The sequence below is a fragment of the Pungitius pungitius genome, chromosome 21, assembly GCF_949316345.1.
Source record: "Pungitius pungitius chromosome 21, fPunPun2.1, whole genome shotgun sequence".
NCBI lineage: Eukaryota > Metazoa > Chordata > Actinopteri > Perciformes > Gasterosteidae > Pungitius > Pungitius pungitius.
The window spans coordinates 3,294,058-3,319,202 of NC_084920.1; the positions used below are offsets into that span (position 1 = coordinate 3,294,058).

Below are 25,145 nucleotides of genomic sequence, written 5' to 3' on the forward strand. Positions count from 1 at the left end.
CCTTCTAGAGATGTTAAGACTTAATTGTTATGGTAAAATATGCCGTCAGATCTTCGTTGGATTTTCAGACCAAAATGTCCTCTGATCCTATCACAGTCATCCGCAATGGGACCAAAGTCAACACTAGAGAGACTAGATTCTGCATCAAACACAAGGTTGGGAACGTTTATTTTCTTTTTTATTCTTTTCAACTTATCCATTTTTGTTCATTCATACAGAAATACAACGCTCTGGTTCTTCAAACAATGCATTCATTTCAGTGTAGAACATAAGATTGGACTAAAAAAAATGTCCTTTTTGCAGAGATCTAATAGTATTATAAATTACAGTAAACATTCATATATTGCTCATACCTCTATGTAATGTGATTTTAATATTTATTTTATTCAGTGCAGCTGGCAAAACTAACAGCCCCATTTTCTCCTTATTTACACATGCCATGTTATATTCTCCTTTACTCTGAAAAATATCAATCAAAGGTGGATCATAAGTACCAAATGGTAAATGAAAGGACTCTTGCTAACTGTTGGTTTTAGTTTTATTCATTTTTATTTGGCAACACACAGTAAATAGTGTTATGAAATACACAAGAATGAGAAAGTGTACAAATGAATGCAACCTAAGTGTTGTAAAAACTTTGTATCCATCTATAAACTCGCAGAATTGGCCATGCTGTGCTATAATCTAGTTCACATTAATATTATTTTGGTATTTGTAGAGAACAATGGACCGCTTAATTAATTGATCAAGCAGCAGAAGAGGCTTCACATCTTGAATAAATAGAATCAAAACCCTTAATCAGCTTTGTCTTACGCAATCGAGAAGAGATTAAACCTTTACTGTCACTTCAATTCATAGCAAACACAATCGTTGGTTGGAGCCTTGATTACGTTTCATAAAACCACTCCCGTAGACTACAACAATCACGCTGTTGCACAAACGATGTATAGCTTACATCGGCATTTGGCTCAACAGTAAGAGAAGCGTCCTCCAAATGAACTTTCCCCACCGCCAGTGACCTCTGACCTCCGCTCAGCCCGTCGGCAGGTGGCCTCCTGGGGTCCGGTGGCTGTGATCCGGACACACCTTTTGCACCAGCCGGTAGTCGACGCTGTAGAAAGACACGTAGACGCAGATGACCGGGAAGGGTTTGGAGCAGGCCCAGGTGACGTAGCTCTGCGTCTGCTCCTGAGCGCACGTCTTGGAGGGGTCGTAGTGACACGGCGCCACCTTCTTGTTGCTCTCCGTCTTCTCGTAGCCCGCGCGGCAGTTGAACGTCTTCGAGTCCTTCGGGTGGACCACGCTCTGACGCTCCAGGTCGAACTCCACCCCCCTAGCCGGCGGGACCAGGCTCACGGACACGTTGCCCACACCTGTGGAGTTGTGGCGGAAGTAGACCCCGAGGGAGCCGTTCCCGTGGTCCACCATCTTGCCCATTACCAGTAGATTCAGTTTGACGGTTTTGATGTTGGAGTAAAAGTCGCCCCAGCTGAAGGTTGTGTAGAATTTTGATTTTGCTTGGACCTTCATGACGGGACGAAGCTTTATCTTGAAGGAAGGGCTGGGGTCTCCTGCAGGTAGGTCCAGGTGTCCCCTCTTCGTTGGACGGACGGGTAGCTCAGTCCTCCGGTCTTTTTGATCTCCGTTGAGTTCAGGTGGAGCTCTCTCGCTGATGGGGATGTTTGCATGATGTTGCCCAAGTGCCAACTGCACAGGAAATGAATGAAAGAAATGTCAACATTGAGAAGTGGAAATAAATAGATAAGAATGATCAGGGAATTCATGTTTAATGTTACACAAGAAGCGTTCTCCATCAATGATTCACTCTCCCATCTTTGTCTCCTGTCAAGTTGTTTTACTCACCAAACAAACGGTTCCTTCCAGGAGTATCCGCACAAAGCACCGCCCAGGGAACATCTCCACAGTACGCAAAGATCTCGAGCCCCCCCCCCCCCCCCCCCCCCCCCCGAACTTCAGGACGAGGCCAGTTTCCGAAAGCCCGCGTGGAACATCTGCATCCACATCAGGCGCAGGTGGAGGCGCTCAGCCTTCTGTGAGCTCCACGGTCCCCCTCACTGCGAGGCTTTGTTCCACCTCGAGGTTTTCTTCACTTTGCTGTGACTGGCCTCTCTCTCTCTCTCTCTCTCTCTCTCTCTCTCTCTCTCTCTCTCTCTCTCTCTCTCTCTCTCTCTCTCTTTACCGCTCCCTCTCTCACCCAGCCTCCCCCACAGACCCTTCGGTTTAAGGGTATGGGGCGTTAACAGTATCGCTTCTGTTGTCCTCCCTCTACTCTTTCTTTGCAGTGATTGAAATGCCTTGTGTCACGTTTCGGGTGATGAACTAATTTGATTGACAGGAGGCCCCACTGCTCCAAGATAACGTTATACTGCCACTCCATGGCCGGATAACAAACTCCAGTCTGATAAATGGAAGAGACGAATTCAATGCAATTTGAATAAATCCCCTGAAAACTCTGCAAATTACATTCATAATTATGAAAAAGCTTGACATAAAAACTATAACATCTTACTAGGACATACCATGTTATGATAGTATAGAACAGAATGTCATAATTTTTTTTAAATCATTAAACGGTGATAAAAAGTTTGTTATACAGCATGTAAAACCAAGTATGTTACAGTTATCAAGAATGTAGTGAAGATCATAAAGGATAAAAGGAAATCTTCATTGAGTCAGTCAGATTGTCGTGTTAACCGAACAGCTTCTGAAAGGTTGCCGTTGTAAAAGATTCTTTTCAGGGTGTGTGGATTGCTGAAAATAATCTGAAATTGTGGCCCCCGAACCAACAACAACACTCGAGTGAACCCGACAGAGATCTCTCATGCTACATGAAGTCCCAGTAGATGATGTGTCACTTTGATGAAAGAAAAGCACACTTTTTCCTAAAAAAAAATACTGTAATTCAAGCTACAAAATTGCGTCACTAAATTGAGGGCAGCGATGAAATACGAGTCCAGAGGAGGTCATTTAATCACTTTGTGTGCTGTGGATTATTGAGGTCTCGAAATTCTTGAATTTTCTAATGCCTGGAAAATGTCCGCCTTGTCCTTGTCCCGGCTTTGAAGGTCGGGTTGCAGGTTTTTGTTTTTCTGAAGTTTCCAGGTTCAGAGTTACGGAAAGGAAGGGTTTTTTTAAAAAAAGGTTATCAATTTACCTATCCAATGGAAATGTAATACAGCAACAAACACCGCAGCTGGAGAAAAACGACCCACAAACAATGCAAGGTGTTGCCTTTATAAAGCCTGGCACGGTCCGTATTCCCACACTGATGAAAGAGAGTAGGAGCTAAAGAAGAGTGGTATACATTGTTACATGAAGAAAGGTAATTCCTTTATTTATATATATTGTATCACCGGAAAATGTTATTTATCTGCTTGCTTCATCTTTATAGTGTTTACCATGTATACAAATGTCTATCTGCGGGACCTTACTTAAACTGTTACGCTTACATGAACTCTGTATCTGACTACCTTTTGCTCGTCAGAATCGGCTTTATTCACCGCGTAGGCTCATGCTTATGTGAGCTCTCTATTACAAAAAGTATATAACAACAACAAGAGTATTTAACAACTATACCCTATGTTTAAATATATATGTATGTAAAATATACAAATGTTTCTTATTCAAAATTGAAATGCATTTGGTCACCAGGTTTGAGGTTTTTGGAGAATGTTTAATCTCGTGTGGCCTGTGCTTGCTTTGGTCACGATAGGTAAGTATCGGATTCCGTTTGGATGCATGCACATTTATTTCTGTTGTTGGGTTAATTCACTAACAGACTTTTGTTATCTAATTATATCTGTGTTTGTTTTCATAGGTACGGTTACATCTCAGAATTCAGGTAAATTGGAGTTTGAATCAGTAATTTCCCGTGCTGTTATCATGGCATTCATACAGTCGCTTAAAGTAGTTACTTCTTAAAGATTACACCCATTAATACTGCATTCCAGCTGATACCACTGCAGAATGATTGTTACACATACTGTATATACAGAATTTATAATACACAATTTAGCCAGGGTGGAGGTTGCCCAGGTGCTACACCCAAGAAATCACCTGGCTTTGCTTTAACTCAAAAGTTCACACTTTGCAAATACAAAGCCAGCGAATGAGAGTTTTCAATATGTGCTGTTCATGTTACAGCATGACTGATATGAAAAAAAGAGTGGCTTCTGATTGGTCAGAATATTAGTCCACAAAACCACAAATAGCACAAAAAGCCTATTTTGTATGATAGGCCAGGTGTGCTGATCGAGAAATATACAAAAAAGGAGGTGAAACATTTGACAATGAGACCACTATGTAAGGATATTACCTTTTCTTAAAAACGTGACGTCTTTTGTTCTTTGTAGGACCCATCTACCCAATTGACGGATTAAGAAACAGTAACTCAGATGATGGAAGTTCTCCTGAAATTCCACTACAACGACGGTTTCCGTATTTTGGACATTCATATGATCGGATTTATGTATGTTAATATTATATACAACCCATATATTTTATGTTTTGTCAAGGAATCATCTTCTCACCCACTGCTTAGCAACCATTCCCAACACAACTGTGTTGTAAATTGTCAAAAAATGACGTACTAATTGTTAGTGTGAACTTGTTTCATTATTTCCAGGTAAACAATAATGGACATCTGACCTTTGACACACCTTGGAGTAGTTACGTACCTCAAAGATTTCCACTGTATGGATCCAGGGACATCATTGCTCCATTCTGGACTGATTTGGACAACAGTTTGAGTGGTCAGGTCTACTACAATCAATACACCAGGGGCAGCATCCTCCAACAAGCCACGCAAGACATTCGTCGTTACTTCCCACGATTGAGCTTCAGTGCTGAATGGGTGTTAGTTGCAACATGGAACGAGGTGGCCTACTATCCCAACTCTGGAACCGTAAGTTATTTTGTTCTAAATCAGGAACCTCATAGGATGTGTATTTAATCTATCAAAACTAACATTTAATATAATAACCACAAGTAATTCTATTTTCAGCAAACAACGTTTCAAGCAGTCTTGATCTCCGGCGGCCCGTACTCATTTGTGCTGATGAATTATGGGATAATAGCCCCAACAAATTACAATATACAGGTTGGAAACTTACTCAAATCTGAATGCAGATGGACGAAATCCAAAAAAATAATACTACCTTTTATTTATGTGACGTGTATGTTTCCAGGCTGGCTATGACACAGTGGACTCCACTCAACATTTTACCATTCCCGGATCTTTATCTACCGCGGCATCAGGGAGTAACTCAAATTTCCGCCTGAGCAGCAATGTCAATGTACCCGGTCGTTGGGCTTTCCGGACCGATTATGGATCAAGAGGCTGTGTATACAGTGGTAAGAGCAGGACCAGAGCGTGGTCACCGTAGATAGTTCGTTACAGCTTATGTGGCTGTGTGATCATTAATCTAAAAAAGAATGAAATAGGGCTGTTAATAAGCTAAATCATAGAATGTGTTTAATGCTGCTGAGACTGCTCAGTAGAAAGTACTGTGACATATATTGGTCTGCATTGCAAGTTCATTCATTAGTCTTTCATGCCACAATAGTTCTCAAAAGGCAAATGGATAACTGTTGTCCCAAGTTTAAGGCGGGTTTATCTCCTAAACTTTGTCACCATTCTACTGTTTTCAGTCTACACCTTGATGTGACCTTTTCCTTTCATTCTTCTCTAGGTGAATCAGTGCAGCTGGGTGACTCATTCTGGAGTGACCGTACATGTGCACAGAAGTGCACCTGCACCTCAGCAGGCCTGCAGTGTCACAGCGAAAGCTGCTCCTTTTCCCAAATCTGTCAACCCGCTGCCTTTAAATTCTCCTGCCAGACCGTGCAGAGAGGCTCCTGCAGCATAAGTGGTGATCCACATTACTATACCTTTGATCAAAAAGTCTTTCACTTCCAAGGCACCTGCACTTATGTTCTCTCTGAGCAATGTGGTCGTGGGTTGCCCTACTTTAGAGTAGAGGGCAAGAATGAGCATCGGGGCAGCACCCAGTATTCCTGGACACGACTGGTGAAAGTGTTCGTCTATAATAAAACCATTGAGCTTGTCAAGGGACGACGAGGTGCAGTTAAGGTAAGCAACAAGCATTAAATCTCCATTTACTGTGACATTTTGGTTTTGTTCAAAGATCCACAGCTATGTCATAGCTTGTTGTTGTGTTTACAGGTTAATGGCATCTTTGCAGACACTCCTTTCTATCTCAACAATGGCACGGTACAGGTTTATCAGTCCGGTTTTTCTGTGATCGTCAGCACTGACTTCGGCTTGCAGGTGTCTTATGACACAAATAATTATGTGAAGATCAGTGTGCCCTACACCTACCAGAATGCAACATGTGGCCTGTGTGGAAACTTCAACAATAATGGCAGGGATGACTTCATAACCAGACAAGGAGAAATTGTAAGCTCTGGTGTGGTTTTTGCCAACAGTTGGCAAGTATCAGGAGGCGATGAGCCTGGCTGTGAGGGGCAGTGTGAAGGTCTCAGCTGTGCTACCTGTACTGAGGCTCAAACTGCTTTATACAGCAACAGTGCCCATTGTGGTATCCTCCAAAATAGCTCTGGACCTTTTGCTGCTTGCCACGACACACTTTCCCCACAGAGCTTTGTGCAAAGCTGTGCGTTTGATTTGTGTGTAGGAGAAGGATATCAACCCATTCTTTGCCAAGCTCTGAATGTGTACGCAAGACAGTGTCAACAGAATGGTATACAGCTGCCAAGCTGGAGGAGACAAGACTTTTGTGGTATGTCTGTCAGTCACAAAACTTTGTTTTAAACAATGCTAGGGCTAAAATGTTCATGACGTCAATAGCAATGTGCTTTTCTTTTGTCTAGAGATCCAATGCCCTGCCAACAGCCACTATGAGCGCCAAGGCACCGCATGTCCAGCTTCCTGTGTCAACCCAAATTCAACCCAAGGGTGTCCTCTTCCTGACCAAGAGAGCTGCCTCTGCAATTCAGGCTACATCCTCAGTGCTGGTCTCTGCATCCCTCATGCTGAGTGTGGCTGCAGCTTTGAGGGTAGCTACTACCGCTCGGGAGTAACTGTGATGCTAGATGAGGACTGTGGGAGACGTTGTAGCTGCAGTAATGGATCCATGACTTGCCGCCCCCATGGTTGTGGCCCTCTTCAATCATGCAGTGTGGATGAGGGAGAAAGAGGATGTAGACCCAACAGCTATGGCACATGCTGGATGAAAGGTCCAGGGTCATATTACACGTTTGATGGATTGACCTACCTGTATCCCGGGGCGTGTCGATTGACCCTTGCCAAAGTAATGGGATTGTCTAGTTACCCACATTTTGTGGTGACAGCAGAGAAACTGCCTGTAGGCCAGCAGGGGTTTTCTAGAGTGCTAAAGTTTGAGGCTGGGGGAATACAGGTGTCCATTGAGATGGCAGGTAGCAGCAGAATATTGGTAAGTTGATTTAATCATTTCGTTTGAATGGTTGGCAGCTCACAACCTTTCTTAACTCTTGTGCACTTCAAATGTCCCCCCAGGTTGATGGACAGCAGATAAGATTACCATTTAGCTCGGCATCCAACCACATCCAAATCTACCACAGCAGCCTTCACAGCATCATCCTTCGCACGTCCTTTGGTGTAACTATACAGACCGTTTGGCCTCACTTTGTGCGTGTCACCGCACCCGGCATCTACAACGGTTCATTGGGTGGACTCTGTGGAAACTACAATGGACAGCCTAATGACGACTTCCGCACACCCAATGGCATTCTGGTTAACAGCTCTCAGGACTTTGGGGACAGTTGGCGGGACGGCTCTCTCTCTGCAGAGTGTGTGGAGAGAGTAAATCGTAACTCCACAACCAATTACAATTCTAGTGAGTACTGTGGCATTCTTGGTTCCCCACATGGGCCGTTTGCCCAGTGCTGGGCCATGGGGAGCTCCCAGCAGCATGTGGATGCCTGTGGGGAGATCATTAGAGCCTCTAGAGATCCAGTCCAAGCACTATGTGAGGTCCTACGAGATTACGCACTAATGTGTCAACAGAAGGGTATTGCCCTTGGACATTGGAGAAATGCAACTCACTGTGGTAAGCCCTTTTTCCACTTTTGATGGAGGTAGTTTTGATGTATTAAAAATGACTTGGCTTGATAAATTCCTGTTTTTCTGCTCCAGAGCAAAACTGCCCCCAAAACAGCCACCCAGAAGACTGTGGAAGCACCTGTCCTTCCGCCTGCCCCAGCCTCTCTTTCCCTTTCGTCTGTGACACCGTGTGCCAGGATGGGTGTCAGTGTGATGATGGCTTTGTCCTCGACGGAAACCAGTGTGTGCGACCCACAGCGTGCGGATGCTATCACCAAGGACGCTATCGGCAGGGAGGCGAGCAGTTCTGGGATGGGGAAGAGTGTCAGAGTTTGTGTACCTGTACAGGCACAACTGGAATGGTCCACTGTATCCCCAACGCCTGTGGTCCCCAAGAGTCCTGCCGTGTGATGGAGGGTGAGTTTGGCTGCCATCCTGACCCTCATGGCACATGTTCTGCCTCTGGTGACCCCCACTACCTCACCTTTGATCGCAAGGCCTACGACTTCCAGGGAACCTGCCGCTATGTGTTGGCGACTCTCTGCAATGACACTGATGGGCTTCACCAATTTTCTGTGGAAGCTAAGAATGAGCCAGTCAACGGCTGGCCAGTGTCAGTAACAGCAGAAGTTTTTGTTAATGTGGCAGGCTATCGTGTGCATATGTCGAGGGAGAGTCATGGTGTGGTACAGGTGAGTTGCACATACTCCGAACAGTTGGAGAGACTCATCTTCAATAGGGTGGTTGCAACAAAAATACCAATCTATAATTTTTAATCCAAATGTTTGTACATTGTGACAGGTGAACGGAGTAACTAAAAACGTACCTATCCTCCTGAATGGAAGTCTTTCTATTCGCGCTAGTGGATTTCACACATACGTCAGTGCTGATTTTGGCCTGAGTGTCATGTACGATGGATGGTATACAGTGTCTGTTTCTGTACCTTCAATATACAGGTAACGGCCATTTACTACAGCCCACGTTTCAATACTTTACATTCTGAATGATGTTTTATTACACAATTTTAAAGTATGTAGCTTCAATGTATAAACCTTTTTGGTGTCATTATTACAGAGGAAAAACATGTGGACTTTGTGGTAACTTCAATGGAAATCCCAATGATGACTTCCACACCCACTCTGGAATCATGGTTACCTCTCCACAAGAGTTTGGAACCGCCTGGAAAGTTGCAGGCAACTACATCTGCAGCGATGGGTGTGGCTCCTCCTGTCCACAATGCACCAACGAGCTACCTGCCAGAGCCCGATGTGACGTGATTCAGGCATCTGATGGACCCTTAAGCTTCTGTCATGAGCTGGTGAACCCAGCGCCATATTTCAGTGACTGTGTGTTTGATGTTTGTGTGTCGGGAAGTGAAGATCTTCTGTGCAGAGCCATTCAGTCATACGTCAGTGCCTGTCAGTCCGCCAATGTTCGCATCCACCCTTGGAGACAGAACACCACCTGCAGTAATTCAAACAATTAATTCAACATTTAAAACAAAGAAGTCTAGAAAACTGGTTACCATTACAACACAGAAAGGATGTCTGTATCCAAAACATATCAGGATAATGGCTACAAGTTATTATTTTATAACAATCTGATTATCACCATTTCTTTCCTCATTTATTTAGGACTCGACTGTCCCGCAAACAGCCATTACGAGCTGTGTGGCACTGACTGTGGCCACATCTGTGCCAGCAGTGTCGATGCCACCTGTGAGCAGGTTTGCTCTGAGGGATGTTTCTGTAATGAAGGCTTTCTCCGGAGTGGGACAAGATGTGTCCCAGTGGAAAGCTGTGGCTGTCTATATGACGGGTTCTACTATAATGTAAGTCATAAGGCTTTTAATGGATAAGACACACGATTTGTATATCTGTGCCCATATAATTCACCTATGCAACTATCATTTTACAGTGACAGTCAATCAAACAAATTCAATTTTAAGTGCCTTCACTGCATGGCGGTCCCATTGCACCCTGAATCCTTTCCAATTCAGTATCCTATCTCACACAGCAGTTTCTTTGTCTGATTAATGCTGCAATTTATCATTTTAATGTGTCTTTTTCTCATATGCTACAGGCTGGTGAGTCCTTCTGGACAGAGCGTTGCTCCCAGCGATGTGAATGCCATGCTCCCAATGACCTTCGCTGTTCTGCGGCATCTTGCACTCATGCACAAGAGTGCACCATCAGAAATGGCCAGCTGGGATGTTTTGACGATATGTCTACGTGCACTGTGTGGGGCGACCCACACTACATCACCTTTGATGGGGTACTGGCCCATTTCCAGGGCACGTGCTCTTACATCATAACTGAAAGCTTGAACCACGGCATCAATGAAACACAGTTCCAGGTAGTAGCCACCAACAATCATCGTGGCAGCAAACGTGTGTCGTTTGTGTCAGAAGTGGATGTTTACCTATCACATCAATCAGAGGATGTGCATGTATGGATTGGACCCAATAAAAGAGTAAAGGTAAGCTCTTAATTGCTTTAAAGATTAACATGTTTCTGTATCTCTGTATTGTTAAGAAAGGTAACAATTTGTGCCTCCTCACTTCATGTCTGCCTCTCTATGATCTTTCTTCCCACCAGGTAAATGGAGGTGAGGTGTCTCTTCCTACCGCTGTTGGAACTTTAGCTCAGCTAGTAAGACAAGGAAGTTACATCGTGCTTGAGGATATGGACTTGAAAGTTCACTTTGACGGTCAAAGCACCTTACTGGTCCGAGTGGGCCAGTACCGTCAAAATCGAGTCAGAGGCATGTGTGGAAACTTCAACAGGGATCCTTCCGATGACAAAGTTTTGTCCAATGGCACATTGGCACAGAATGACGATCAGTTTGGACACAGCTGGACGTCATCCACAAGCCAACCAGGGTGAGATGTTATGAAAAGAAAAGGCAGGTTAACAGAACATGAAGAAACAACAATGCCAAAATAGCAGAGAAATAATGGAAAAAATCAGTCAGTTAAAGTGTTCAACGTATAACATCTTCTCCAGATGCGGATCCACTGATGAAGACAGTGGGGACGGATTGAGCAATTGTCTTTTTCTGAGAGAATACTCAGAGCTCTGTAGTGTCATCACCAACAGTAGCGGTCCCTTCGGTGCCTGTCACGTGCACTCTGATCCACAGCCATTTTTCAGTTCCTGCGTCTATGACCTCTGCCTTTATACTCCAGCCAATGGCATCCTGTGTTCTGCAGTCTCCGCCTACGAGAGCACCTGCTCTGTTTTGGGGTTAAGTGTCCCTGAATGGCGCTCTGCTGCGCTGTGTGGTAAGTTCAGAACCAGAGCGTGTTGACCGTAGATAGTTCGTTACAGCTTATGTGGCTGTGTGATCATCACTCTAACAAATATCAACAAGGAGGACTGTTGATATAACTGTCTTTTTGAACTAAATCAACCAATGTATTTAATGTAGCTGAGACTGCTCAGTAGTAAGTGCATGCTGTTATTACATTACAATATGGCGCTATAATATTGATCTTCAAAGCAAGTTCATTTCTTTTCATAGCACAATAGTTCTCAAAAGGCAAATGGTTAATTGTTGTCCCAAGTTTAAGGCGGCTTGCGATTTTTCTTGCGTGGCATCTTGTTGTTTATCCCCTAATCGTTGTTACCATTCTACTGTTTTGAGTGTATACCTCATTGTAACCTTTTCCTTTAATTCTTCTCTAGATAAATCACTCCAGCTGGGTGACTCATTCTGGAGTGACCGTACCTGTACACAGAAGTGCACCTACACCTCAGCAGGCCTGCAGTGTCACAGCGAAAGCTGCTCCTTTTCCCAAATCTGTCAACCCGCTGCCTTTAAATTCTCCTGCCAGACCGTGCAGAGAGGCTCCTGCAGCATAAGTGGTGATCCACATTACTATACCTTTGATCAAAAAGTCTTCCACTTCCAAGGCACCTGCACTTATGTTCTCTCTGAGCAATGTGGTCGTGGGTTGCCCTACTTTAGAGTAGAGGGCAAGAATGAGCATCGGGGCAGCACCCAGTATTCCTGGACACGACTGGTGAAAGTGTTCGTCTATAATAAAACCATTGAGCTTGTCAAGGGACGACGAGGTGCAGTTAAGGTAAGCAACAAGCATTAAATCTCCACTTACTGTGACATTTTGGTTTTGTTCAAAGTTCCACAGCTATGTCTTAGCTTGTTGTTGTGTTTACAGGTTAATGGCATCTTTGCAGACACTCCTTTCTATCTCAACAATGGCACGGTACAGGTTTATCAGTCCGGTTTTTCTGTGATCGTCAGCACTGACTTCGGCTTGCAGGTGTCTTATGACACAAATCATTATGTGAAGATCAGTGTGCCCTACACCTACCAGAATGCAACATGTGGCCTGTGTGGAAACTTCAACAATAATGGCAGGGATGACTTCATAACCAGACAAGGAGAAATTGTAAGCTCTGGTGTGGTTTTTGCCAACAGTTGGCAAGTATCAGGAGGCGATGAGCCTGGCTGTGAGGGGCAGTGTGAAGGTCTGAGCTGTGCTACCTGTACTGAGGCTCAAACTGCTTTATACAGCAACAGTGCCCATTGTGGTATCCTCCAAAATAGCTCTGGACCTTTTGCTGCTTGCCACGACACACTTTCCCCACAGAGCTTTGTGCAAAGCTGTGCGTATGATTTGTGTGTAGGAGAAGGATATCAACCCATTCTTTGCCAAGCTTTAAATGTGTACGCAAGACAGTGTCAACAGAATGGTATACAGCTGCCAAGCTGGAGGAGACAAGACTTTTGTGGTATGTCTGTCAGAAGACAAAACTATGTTTTAAACAATGCTAGGGCTAAAATGTTCATGACGTCGATAGCAATGTGCTTTTCTTTTGTCTAGAGATCCAATGCCCTGCCAACAGCCACTTTGAGCCCCAAGGCACCGCATGTCCAGCTTCCTGTGTCAACCCAAATTCTACCCAAAGCTGTCCTCTTCCTGACCAAGAGAGCTGCCTCTGCAATTCAGGTTACATCCTCAGTGCTGGTCTCTGCATCCCTCATGCTGAGTGTGGCTGCAGCTTTGAGGGTAGCTACTACCGCTCGGGAGTAACTGTAATACTAGATGAGGACTGTGGGAGACGTTGTAGCTGCAGTAATGGATCCATGACTTGCCGCCCCCATGGTTGTGGCCCTCTTCAATCATGCGGTGTGGATGAGGGAGAAAGAGGATGCAGACCCAACAGCTATGGCACATGCTGGATGAAAGGTCCAGGGTCATATTACACGTTTGATGGATTGACCTACCTGTATCCCGGGGCGTGTCGATTGACCCTTGCCAAAGTAATGGGATTGTCTAGTTACCCACATTTTGTGGTGACAGCAGAGAAACTGCCTGTAGGCCAGCAGGGGTTTTCTAGAGTGCTAAAGTTTGAGGCTGGGGGAATACAGGTGTCCATTGAGATGGCAGGTAGCAGCAGAATATTGGTAAGTTGATTTAATCATTTCGTTTGAATGGTTGGCAGCTCACAACCTTTCTTAACTCTTGTGCACTTCAAATGTCCCCCCAGGTTGATGGACAGCAGATAAGACTACCATTCAGCTCGGCATCCAACCACATCCAAATCTACCACAGCAGCCTTCACAGCATCATCCTTCGCACGTCCTTTGGTGTAACTATACAGACCGTTTGGCCTCACTTTGTGCGTGTCACCGCACCCGGCATCTACAACGGTTCATTGGGTGGACTCTGTGGAAACTACAATGGACAGCCTAATGACGACTTCCGCACACCCAATGGCATTCTGGTTAACAGCTCTCAGGACTTTGGGGACAGTTGGCGGGACGGCTCCCTCTCTGCAGAGTGTGTGGAGAGAGTAAATCGTAACTCCACAACCAATTACAATTCTAGTGAGTACTGTGGCATTCTTGGTTCCCCACATGGGCCGTTTGCCCAGTGCTGGGCCATGGGGAGCTCCCAGCAGCATGTGGATGCCTGTGGGGAGATCATTAGAGCCTCTAGAGATCCAGTCCAAGCACTATGTGAGGTCCTACGAGATTACGCACTAATGTGTCAACAGAATGGTATTGCCCTTGGACATTGGAGAAATGCAACTCACTGTGGTAAGCCCTTTTTCCACTTTTGATGGAGGTGGTTTTGATGTATTAAAAATGACTTGGCTTGATAAATTCCTGTTTTTCTGCTCCAGAGCAAAACTGCCCCCAAAACAGCCACCCAGAAGACTGTGGAAGCACCTGTCCTTCCGCCTGCCCCAGCCTCTCTTTCCCTTTCGTCTGTGACACCGTGTGCCAGGATGGGTGTCAGTGTGATGATGGCTTTGTCCTCGACGGAAACCAGTGTGTGCGACCCACAGGGTGCGGATGCTATCACCAAGGACGCTATCGGCAGGGAGGCGAGCAGTTCTGGGATGGGGAAGAGTGTCAGAGTTTGTGTACCTGTACAGGCACAACTGGAATGGTCCACTGTATCCCCAACGCCTGTGGTCCCCAAGAGTCCTGCCGTGTGGTGGAGGGTGAGTTTGGCTGCCATCCTGACCCTCATGGCACATGTTCTGCCTCTGGTGACCCCCACTACCTCACCTTTGATCGCAAGGCCTACGACTTCCAGGGAACCTGCCGCTATGTGTTGGCGACTCTCTGCAATGACACTGATGGGCTTCACCAATTTTCTGTGGAAGCTAAGAATGAGCCAGTCAACGGCTGGCCAGTGTCAGTAACAGCAGAAGTTTTTGTTAATGTGGCAGGCTATCGTGTGCATATGTCGAGGGAGAGTCATGGTGTGGTACAGGTGAGTTGTACATACTGTATAACAGGTGGAGAGACTCTTTTTGAATAAGGTGGTTGCAACAAAAATACCAATCTATAATTTTTAATCCAAATGTTTGTACATTGTGACAGGTGAACGGAGTAACTAAAAACGTACCTATCCTCCTGAATGGAAGTCTTTCTATTCGCGCTAGTGGATTTCACACATACGTCAGTGCTGATTTTGGCCTGAGTGTCATGTACGATGGATGGTATACAGTGTCTGTTTCTGTACCTTCAATATACAGGTAACGGCCATTTACTACAGCCCACGTTTCAATACTTTACATTCTGAATGATGTTTTATTACACAATTTTAAAGTATGTAGCTTCAATGTATAAACCTTTTTGGTGTCATTATTACAGAGGAAAAACATGTGGACTTTGTGGTAACTTCAATGGAAATCCCAATGATGACTTCCACACCCACTCTGGAATCATGGTTACCTCTCCACAAGAGTTTGGAACCGCCTGGAAAGTTGCAGGCAACTACATCTGCAGCGATGGGTGTGGCTCCTCCTGTCCACAATGCACCAACGAGCTACCTGCCAGAGCCCGATGTGACGTGATTCAGGCATCTGATGGACCCTTAAGCTTCTGTCATGAGCTGGTGAACCCAGCGCCATATTTCAGTGACTGTGTGTTTGATGTTTGTGTGTCGGGAAGTGAAGATCTTCTGTGCAGAGCCATTCAGTCATACGTCAGTGCCTGTCAGTCCGCCAATGTTCGCATCCACCCTTGGAGACAGAACACCACCTGCAGTAATTCAAACAATTAATTCAACATTTAAAACAAAGAAGTCTAGAAAACTGGTTACCATTACAACACAGAAAGGATGTCTGTATCCAAAACATATCAGGATAATGGCTACAAGTTATTATTTTATAACAATCTGATTATCACCATTTCTTTCCTCATTTATTTAGGACTCGACTGTCCCGCAAACAGCCATTACGAGCTGTGTGGCACTGACTGTGGCCACATCTGTGCCAGCAGTGTCGATGCCACCTGTGAGCAGGTTTGCTCTGAGGGATGTTTCTGTAATGAAGGCTTTCTCCGGAGTGGGACAAGATGTGTCCCAGTGGAAAGCTGTGGCTGTCTATATGACGGGTTCTACTATAATGTAAGTCATAAGGCTTTTAATGGATAAGACACACGATTTGTATATCTGTGCCCATATAATTCACCTATGCAACTATCATTTTACAGTGACAGTCAATCAAACAAATTCAATTTTAAGTGCCTTCACTGCATGGCGGTCCCATTGCACCCTGAATCCTTTCCAATTCAGTATCCTATCTCACACAGCAGTTTCTTTGTCTGATTAATGCTGCAATTTATCATTTTAATGTGTCTTTTTCTCATATGCTACAGGCTGGTGAGTCCTTCTGGACAGAGCGTTGCTCCCAGCGATGTGAATGCCATGCTCCCAATGACCTTCGCTGTTCTGCGGCATCTTGCACTCATGCACAAGAGTGCACCATCAGAAATGGCCAGCTGGGATGTTTTGACGATATGTCTACGTGCACTGTGTGGGGCGACCCACACTACATCACCTTTGATGGGGTACTGGCCCATTTCCAGGGCACGTGCTCTTACATCATAACTGAAAGCTTGAACCACGGCATCAATGAAACACAGTTCCAGGTAGTAGCCACCAACAATCATCGCGGCAGCAAACATGTATCGTTTGTGTCAGAAGTGGATGTTTACCTATCACATCAATCAGAGGATGTGCATGTATGGATTGGACCCAATAAAAGAGTAAAGGTAAGCTCTTAATTGCTTTAAAGATGAACATGTTTCTGTATCTCTGTATTGTTAAGAAAGGTAACAATTTGTGCCTCCTCACTTCATGTCTGCCTCTCTATGATCTTTCTTCCCACCAGGTAAATGGAGGTGAGGTGTCTCTTCCTACCGCTGTTGGAACTTTAGCTCAGCTAGTAAGACAAGGAAGTTACATCGTGCTTGAGGCTATGGACTTGAAAGTTCACTTTGACGGTCAAAGCACCTTACTGGTCCGAGTGGGCCAGTACCGTCAAAATCGAGTCAGAGGCATGTGTGGAAACTTCAACAGCGATCCTTCCGATGACAAAGTTTTGTCCAATGGCACATTGGCACAGAATGACAATCAGTTTGGACACAGCTGGACGTCATCCACAAGCCAACCAGGGTGAGATGTTATGAAAAGAAAAGGCAGGGTTAACAGAACATGAAGAAACAACAATGCCAAAATAGCAGAAAAATAATGGAAGAAAATCAGTCAGTTAAAGTGTTCAACGTTTAACATCTTTTCCAGATGCGGATCCACTGATGAAGACAGTAGCGACGGATTGAGCAACTGTCGTTTTCTGAGAGAATACTCAGAGCTTTGTAGTGTCATCACCAACAGTAGCGGTCCCTTCAGTGCCTGTCACGTGCACTCTGATCCACAGCCATTTTTCAGTTCCTGCGTCTATGACCTCTGCCTTTACACTCCAGTCAATGGCATGCTATGTTCTGCAGTTTCCGCCTACGAGAGCACCTGCTCTGTTTTGGGGTTAAGTGTCCCTGAATGGGGCTCTGCTTTGCAGTGTGGTAAGTTTTCACTGGGTTCATGGATAGCCAAAATAATGAATGAGAGATAAAATCCTTAGGTCAACAGAGCTGTGCCATTCGTCTCACTTGGAAAGGGTGTGTTCTTACTTCTTCCACTCATCTTTCTCCCACTGTTTTCCACAGCTGAGTCAGACCCCTGTGAGCAGCTGGACTGCACAGAGTACGAGTGGTGCGGTGAGAAGGACGGTGTGTACGGCTGCTTCTGTGATGAGCGCCACCATCGTTCCAACAACGAGAGCTACGGTGAGGGCTCAAAACACTGCTTTGTTTTATTGGTCATGCATGTGAAATGCATGAGATTCGTTGTACATAGAACTCATAGAACTCTCAAGCTGCATTTTGTGAAAGAAATATTTGTTTTTGTGGAATCAGTGAGAGCAGATTACATTCTTAAACTAATTAAACTCAACTTATGCGTCAGTTTTAAATGACTCTCCCTCTCTCTCTCATACGTAGACTCGTCCATCACTTGTCACAGTAGTTCGGGCACCATGTCTGTGTCTCGATGCCAACTGTTTGAAGACGGATTCCCCTCCAGTTCCCTCCACCTCCGAGATGCCTCGTGCAACGGGACTCTCCAGGGCGGACGACTGGTGTTCCAATTTGACAATAAGGACCAGCATTGTGGGACATCTCTCAGGGTGCAGTCCACAGCCTTATATTCTGTCAACACAGACTGACGAGATGTTAATGGTTTTCATAATATGTGTTCGAAGTACAAGCAACTTAAACCATTTTGTTGTTTACCTTTTGAAGAGCAACGGAACCCATTTCTTCTATGAGAACACCATCCAGGGTGCTGTGGACCCTCATAAAGGTCTAATCAACCACCAGGTGACCATTCAGTTGGGTTTCTGCTGTGAATACCCTCTGACCCACTCCGTGTCCATGGACGTGGCCATCAACCCTGTAGAGAGGTGACAATTACAACACCGTCTGCAAACTAAATACAATTACCAACGTCCTTTTCATAGTGGAGATGTGTCCATATTGATACATTATGGCCTTCGTTTCAATATTTATGTTTTACAATACTATATATTACACAGTACATTTACACCTCAGACATTTTTTGAGGCCTTTTCTTCTGGGTCAGAGATGTTTGACGGGGACAGCTGAAGTAATCAGAGTCCTTGGTTGTCCAAAATGTAGTTTATATCTAAAGCCACCTTCTGCACCCAATGCAAATCAAAAAACTTGCAGTTATGACAAAAAATACAAAAATTCAAAGAAATATTAAAATAAAAAAACATTCAGTAAATCCTTTTCCAGTTCTCTGAATATGATTACTTCAAAGAGTGCAGGCAAGTGAATTGGTCCTTTCAAGTCAACTCTCTTTTTTCTTTGCAGCATTGTGAGAAAGAAGCTTCCTATGGGCCATGGACAGTATCATGTGAGAATGATCCCTTACCAGGATGCTGGCTTCCTCTTCCCCTTGGCCAGTAACGGGAACATAGACATGGAAATAGACCAAAGGATGTATGTGGAGATCCGGACAGAAGGAGTCGATGGAAGTCAGATCACCACCATTGTGGACTCTTGTTGGGCCACGCCAGTCAATAACGAGAGCTACCCTGTCCGCTGGGATCTCATAAGCGCAGAGTAAACAAGCCTTTGCAACTTCATGCAGACTAGCACGCTGATCACCGGTTATTTCACAACGCAGCTCTGTTTATTTCATAGCCGGTTACATCGTCACTTCTTTCTCCCTCCAGGTGTCCTAACCCAGCGGATGGGACGGTAGAGCTATTTGCTAACGGCATCTCCAACGCGGCCCGATTCTCCTTCAGGACGTTCACCTTCATCAACTTTTCATCAATCCACCTGCACTGCCAGGTCCACCTGTGTCTTCTGACAAATGGCGACTGCACAGCTGTAAGTTGCCACTGTATTTGCTTGGGTGTGTGTTCAGTTCAGATAGATCATCGACAGACGCCTCTAATGTTGTTTTTTCTGCAGCACTGCCAGCCTGGAGACCACGGGCGAGTTCGGAGAGATGTGTCCCAGGATGCCATCACGGGCATCTCGCTCGGACCCTTCACCATGGCGCCACACAGGAAAGGTAAAACACTCTTATCTCCTGGCGACCTTTGCTCTTTTGACGTCATTGCACTTAATCAATACATTTTATATCAACTTTAAAACGTCTCTTGCAGCCAGAATGGTGAATCCGAGCAGCGCATGAGGCCAGTTGACCACGCTGGTGACTCCGCTCGTCAGTTTGCTGGCAGTCAAATCTCTGGTGAAGGGTGCTCAAATATGATCCATATACTAAAACCAATTAACATAGATTTGCTTTTGCATTGTATTTTTATTTCAGAGGTCCTTTCCTGGTCTTGAACGCTGTCTTTGTGGTCAGGTGAAAAAGTAATTTATCTTTGTAACGCTAGAGGACGCCAATGTGCTACATTCTGAAGCTGAAGTCCTTTTCTGTAGTTTCTTCCACCATATCAGATGTTCATCCAGTGTATCCTTAGTTTCTTTGATGTCATTCTTATCATTAGATTGCTATCATAGAAGAAGTAGCAAACCATGTATAATGAAGGTTAAATATATAAAAGAAGTTTCTGAATGCACAGTATGGATTTTTTGTGGTTGCTGTAAGGTAATAGCATCATTTAAAAATTGAATCGTGGCTTAACACTTGCATACCACTCCAGTTTAATGCATTTTACTTTTACAGAACATTTAACGAAATGCAAAATGGTTTTAAATCGAAAAATGAGCTTTGCGTGCTTGTTTTAACAAAATACCATTCCACTAGCCGCCACACACAGTTAAATTCTTTTTGTTGTAAAATCCAACAAGTTGAGGGCATTTCGATCATAACGTGATGTGGTGTCACATTGACATGAAGCGAGTGGGTGTTTTCCAGACCGTCAACTTAACATAATTTGACAACAATGGATAATTGTCTGACCAAATCCACATTATGGTGCCAACAACTTAATACTGTAAGCTTCCATTAAATTAATTAATTATTAATAAGTCGAGTCCAGGATTCACTCGAACATGTTCCTTGTGTGATAAAACCAAAAATAACGTTCTGTCTACTATTTCTATCAGTTCTACACATACTTCTCTTTTTTTACAGTTTCTATTTATCTTTCTGATTTAGGAATGTGTGTGTGTATATATTGTGGCAAACCAGGAGGAAGGGGCCGAGACAGTTGAGAGGTGATACAGGGGGTGTATTACCCAGTGCATGGGCTGCAATCAGTTGGCAACTGGCATTGGGCACACCTGCAGCACATCAACCTAATCAAGTGACATGAATATAGAGGGTGACTGAGCGGCAGATCGGGAGAAGTCCGAAAACCGGGAAGCATGACTGCCCATCATGACGCTCATCTGTTTTTCCCCAGGACAAGTTGTTGAGGACCTAAGATCCATTTCCCCTTGCCTCCACATCCCCCAGTTTGCCACTATGTATATATATTAGGGCCGGGACTTTAGCGCGTTAATTACGATTAATTAATTAATTACACAAAAAATAACACATTAAACATTTTTTACGCATTTTTACACTTATTTTTTGCACCGCAGGACGTTTCTCACTGGATGAGTTTCGAGGACCGATTATACTGGAGCACCAACTAGCGTTCATGACTTCAGACAACAACAAACCACCGTGAACATGAACGAAGAAGCTGACGAGACCGTGTCGGTTGGCCCCGTGAATGGGAAATCGTATTATAATAAACACACGGATGGAAGCGTCGATAAGAGCATGGTTGTGTGCAAGCTGTGCAACAAGGAATTCACATCGAGCCTCAAGTATCGCCTCAACGCAAAACAATTAGCAGCTAGCGTGGACGTTAGCCCGACCGGATTACAACGACCCACACCCAACCCACACTGCACCAGATGACTGGTTTAAGGACCAGGGTAACTAAGTCCACGTCTGAAAAAATAACCAATGTTCTGAGTGTACTTGAAAGTATTGGTCTACTTAAAAAAACCTAGTTTACAGAAGGTCTACTTACCTATAGGCTACCTGAATTTCTGAAAGTACAATATTTCTAAATATGCTATTTCTACACTTGTCTGCTGGAATTGGTTGAAAAAAAAAAAATCCATGTGAAAAAAATTACTTCTCACTGTTCTCAGGTCAAATATTTATGCAATTAAAATGCGATTAATTTAGATTAATTAATTACAAAGCCTTAATTAGATTAATATTTTTAATTGAGTCCCGGCCCTAATAAAATGTATTAGAACATATGTATATATTGAGATGCATCCATGAACCTAGTTTGTTGGGGTCAGTGATTTGAGGAAAGACTCAAACAAAACCCCACAAAACTTCACACAATGAATTATTTAGGATAAAATGTGTGTGTTTTCATCCCCGTCCTGGTTGTGTGTCCTCACTGCAGCCCTGTGTGCGTCGCAGCTCGGTAGCGGTGTTTAAAACAGTGACCTCATGCGAGGAATATATTGCGTTAGCACGAAGCTAACTAGCTAGCTGAACCTCCCAGGTTAATTAATATTTTTAATCGAGTCCCGGCCCTAATGCCAAATGCCCCAAATTTCTGTACTTTAAACCTTATCTGGGTTCAACCTTCAAGGGACATGGTGGCTCTTCCTAAATCCTTTTTTAGTTTTGGGTAACTGACATTTAGAAAAAATCATAATGGGATATTGCCCCAGAGACGGATTGGTGCATCTTGGAGGATCAACCATGCAATTCATCCTCCGTGCATTGGTAAAGGCACAAGTGAGTTGAATTTGAATGTAACAGAGAATTGGAGGGTGGATGCACTAAAAAGGGTAAACAAATCTACACCCTGTGCCAGACTGTCAGTTTAAGGTTGTCCACAGGATTCCCTGAAGTAGACAAACATGTGATTGTCTTGAAAAATGCCCTCAGAGGCTGTAATAAGTTTCATGTCAGTGTGACCACTGAATGAGACACATCTGCTCATCTTTACTGACTCATCCGGCCTTCTCTCCCGTCAAAAAGGTGGAACCCTATAGGCTACGTAGCATGGCTAATAAGTGCTAAAAGCAAAGCAATTAACATCAAATTTAGTCAATTCATCATCCAAAAGATTCTTCATCATTCTTGACAATGCCATCATAACTCAAGTGAACGCGCCTTGTGTTTCTGCATAACCCCCAGGGTACACTTCTCTGAAACAACCAGTGGGGACAATGCCCCCACTACTACCTCCGCTACTACCTCCGCAGTAGTGTGCTCAAGACTTGGCGGGTGGGATTTGAACCCACTGGCGGCACACACAGAGGCTTTTTGGCTCCCCGCACTCACCCCTACACTACCAGTCCTGGTCACATTTTGGCAACTTTGATTCTCCTATTTAACCTTGAGCGTGTGACCTAAACCTCAAAACTCTTTTTAAATTATATTTCCACATCTGGGCTTGAACCCACAACCTCCGAGTGCAGTGCAGGGTCTTATGTCAGCAGCTTTTCCGCTGTGCTACTTCACCACACACTAACCGATGATTTGTTTGTTGTATTTAACCTTGAGATTGCTACTCAAACCTGAAGTAAAGCCAAAGGCTCAAACCCAAGACTGCGCTTGAACCCACAACCTTCAAATGCAGTGGAGGCTTGTGGTAGCAGCTCTTCCACTGTGCTACTTCACCACACACTGACTAACGACTTGTTTGTTGTATTTAACCTTGAGATTGCTACTCAAACCTGAAGTAAAGCCAAAGGTTCAAACCCAACACTGGACTTGAACCCACAACCTTCAAATGCAGTGCGGGCTTGTGACAGCAGCTCTTCCGATGTGCTACTTCACCACACACTAACCAACCCTTTGTTTGTTGTATTTAACCTTGAGATTGCTACTCAAACCTGAAGTAAAGCCAAAGGCTCAAACCCAAGACATCGGCTTGAACCCACAACCTACAGGGTAAGGACAGAAGCTCCTCAGCTCTTGTGCTGCACTACCTCACCATGCACTAATAATTTTTTTGTTTCTCGTATTTAACCTTGAGACTGCTACTCAAACCTTAAAACTCTATCAAAGCAGACGTGATGTCTGCATGAAGGGGCATGAACCCACAACCTCAGACAGCAGGTTGGAGCCGGCAGCCCTTCAGTTGTTCCCTTGTGCTATTCAAGCACATGCCTCATTGTGTCCGTTTCTCATATTAGACCTTGGGATTGTTTACTAAACCTCAAAACTGTTTCAAAGTTTACAGTTTGAAGCCCTGACTGCAAACAATCCCTCCTTCTGAGAGAGAAGGTTTGAACTGAGGATCCTCCACACTTCAGCCTCCCTGCTATCTCCCTGCACTGTTCCACCACACACCTGTTGATGCTTTTGAATCCAACCTCTGTTCTCATAGATTCTCAGGCTGGAATCCACAATCGTTCCATACCGTTATAATAGAATTGCAGGTCAAGTAAAGTCATATAATGGCATTTCTAATAAAGCCCTAGTTGATTTCACTACTTTAATGCTGTGATCCTTATTTCACTTTTTCGACATGTGTGCTGATGCCCGCGTGTGAATTGAGAGGATCCATACCGACTCCCCTATGGAGCTAAACCAGTTTGAGCGTCCTCCTCAGCTGAGTGGAGAATAAATCCCGGAAGAAATAAACACGTTTGACACACGGCACCTTGAGGAGAGAGAATCAAATTCCAAATGTGGATCAGGAAGGTCAGCTTTGATTCCACCAGAGACACCAGAACTCACGATGATTCACAGTGTCACTGTTTGTTTAATTTATATAATGTGTATATATTTATATATATTACCCTCAAGGTAGTTCAAACAAAAATACTTTGTTGACTCCATGGTTGAGGTTTTGTCATTGCTTACCAATCTGTCGCAGATCCATCATTGAGCTCCATCCTACAGAACCCACTAAACACCCGGACGTTATTAATTCCCTCTAAAACTGCCCCCAATGGCTTCCACTTGGGTTCTACACTGGTGCCAGCTATGTGTCCTTATTGTTCTCTCCTCCCTGGTTAGCCAGCCACGCCTCGGCAAAGTCAGGTGTCTGCAAAACTGAAAGTCATCTGTGGCACAATTGGCTCACCTTCTTACATCTAATGCATTTATTTTAATTTAATTTTTGCATGTACATTTTCTATCATATTTGACTTTAGCTTATTGTATTCTATGTTATTCTTAAATCACATCAACCTTTAAGAATAATTACTCTATGTGTAACATCTGGCCATAGATTGCTTCTGATTCTAATTCTGCATGAGGTAGAGGACAGTGACTCTCTGCTTGTTTATTGGTAGTATGCTTAGTTGATGTTACACTCTCTGTGGCCTTCATGCCCTGATAACGCAGCTTCTGTGTAGTGAAAACAAAGATAAAACGTAGTTCCTTTTCTTTTCATATTCTCTGCAGTGTTTTCTCCCATTTGTAAATTTTACTCAAAGGTTTTAAACTTGGTAAGATAATAAGTTCCATCATCTTATAGTTCAAAAGGAGAGCCCTCTAATGCTACCGTAGTTTGTGTCTCAAGCACTGGAGCTATTGAATCTAATTATTTTCCATCTTAGCTGTTCTTTAAAAAAAATAAAATTAATTGTACCATTTATTTGTTCCATCAGTCCAAAACATTCCCTATGGTATCTCAACCCTTGGTCTTCTTTCTTCTGTTGAGGCTTTTGTCTTTGTTAAAACATCTCTTTGCTTTTGTTGAAAACATCTTAATCAATATGGAAAACATCTCAATGGTTGTCAGAC

At 44.1% G+C, this 25,145-nt stretch overlaps 2 protein-coding genes across 2 annotated transcripts; one reads left to right on the forward strand and one right to left on the reverse strand.

Annotated features, from left to right (window-relative positions):
• Positions 1 to 269: 269 nt before the first annotated feature.
• Positions 270 to 1,917, reverse strand: LOC119212686 (neurexophilin-1-like). The gene is made up of 2 exons (XM_037463391.2): positions 1,864 to 1,917; positions 270 to 1,707 (listed from the first exon to the last, which is right to left on the reverse strand). Exons 1-2 carry the CDS (start codon positions 1,915 to 1,917, stop codon positions 1,033 to 1,035), a joined length of 729 nt encoding a protein of 242 aa, XP_037319288.2. The 3' UTR covers positions 270 to 1,032.
• Positions 1,918 to 3,690: 1,773 nt separating this feature from the next.
• Positions 3,691 to 19,929, forward strand: LOC119213197 (IgGFc-binding protein-like). Its single transcript, XM_062560228.1, has 34 exons — positions 3,691 to 3,733; positions 3,839 to 3,862; positions 4,374 to 4,489; positions 4,646 to 4,924; positions 5,024 to 5,119; positions 5,208 to 5,373; positions 5,712 to 6,112; positions 6,206 to 6,782; positions 6,874 to 7,457; positions 7,541 to 8,093; positions 8,180 to 8,778; positions 8,888 to 9,042; positions 9,161 to 9,555; positions 9,721 to 9,917; positions 10,169 to 10,564; positions 10,684 to 10,967; positions 11,092 to 11,369; positions 11,773 to 12,173; positions 12,267 to 12,843; positions 12,936 to 13,519; positions 13,603 to 14,155; positions 14,242 to 14,840; positions 14,951 to 15,105; positions 15,224 to 15,618; positions 15,784 to 15,980; positions 16,232 to 16,627; positions 16,747 to 17,030; positions 17,157 to 17,434; positions 17,579 to 17,698; positions 17,912 to 18,096; positions 18,212 to 18,372; positions 18,806 to 19,330; positions 19,415 to 19,517; positions 19,612 to 19,929. Exons 1-32 carry the CDS (start codon positions 3,691 to 3,693, stop codon positions 19,059 to 19,061), a joined length of 10,284 nt encoding a protein of 3,427 aa, XP_062416212.1. The 3' UTR covers positions 19,062 to 19,330; positions 19,415 to 19,517; positions 19,612 to 19,929.
• The last annotated feature ends 5,216 nt before the right edge of the window (positions 19,930 to 25,145 follow it).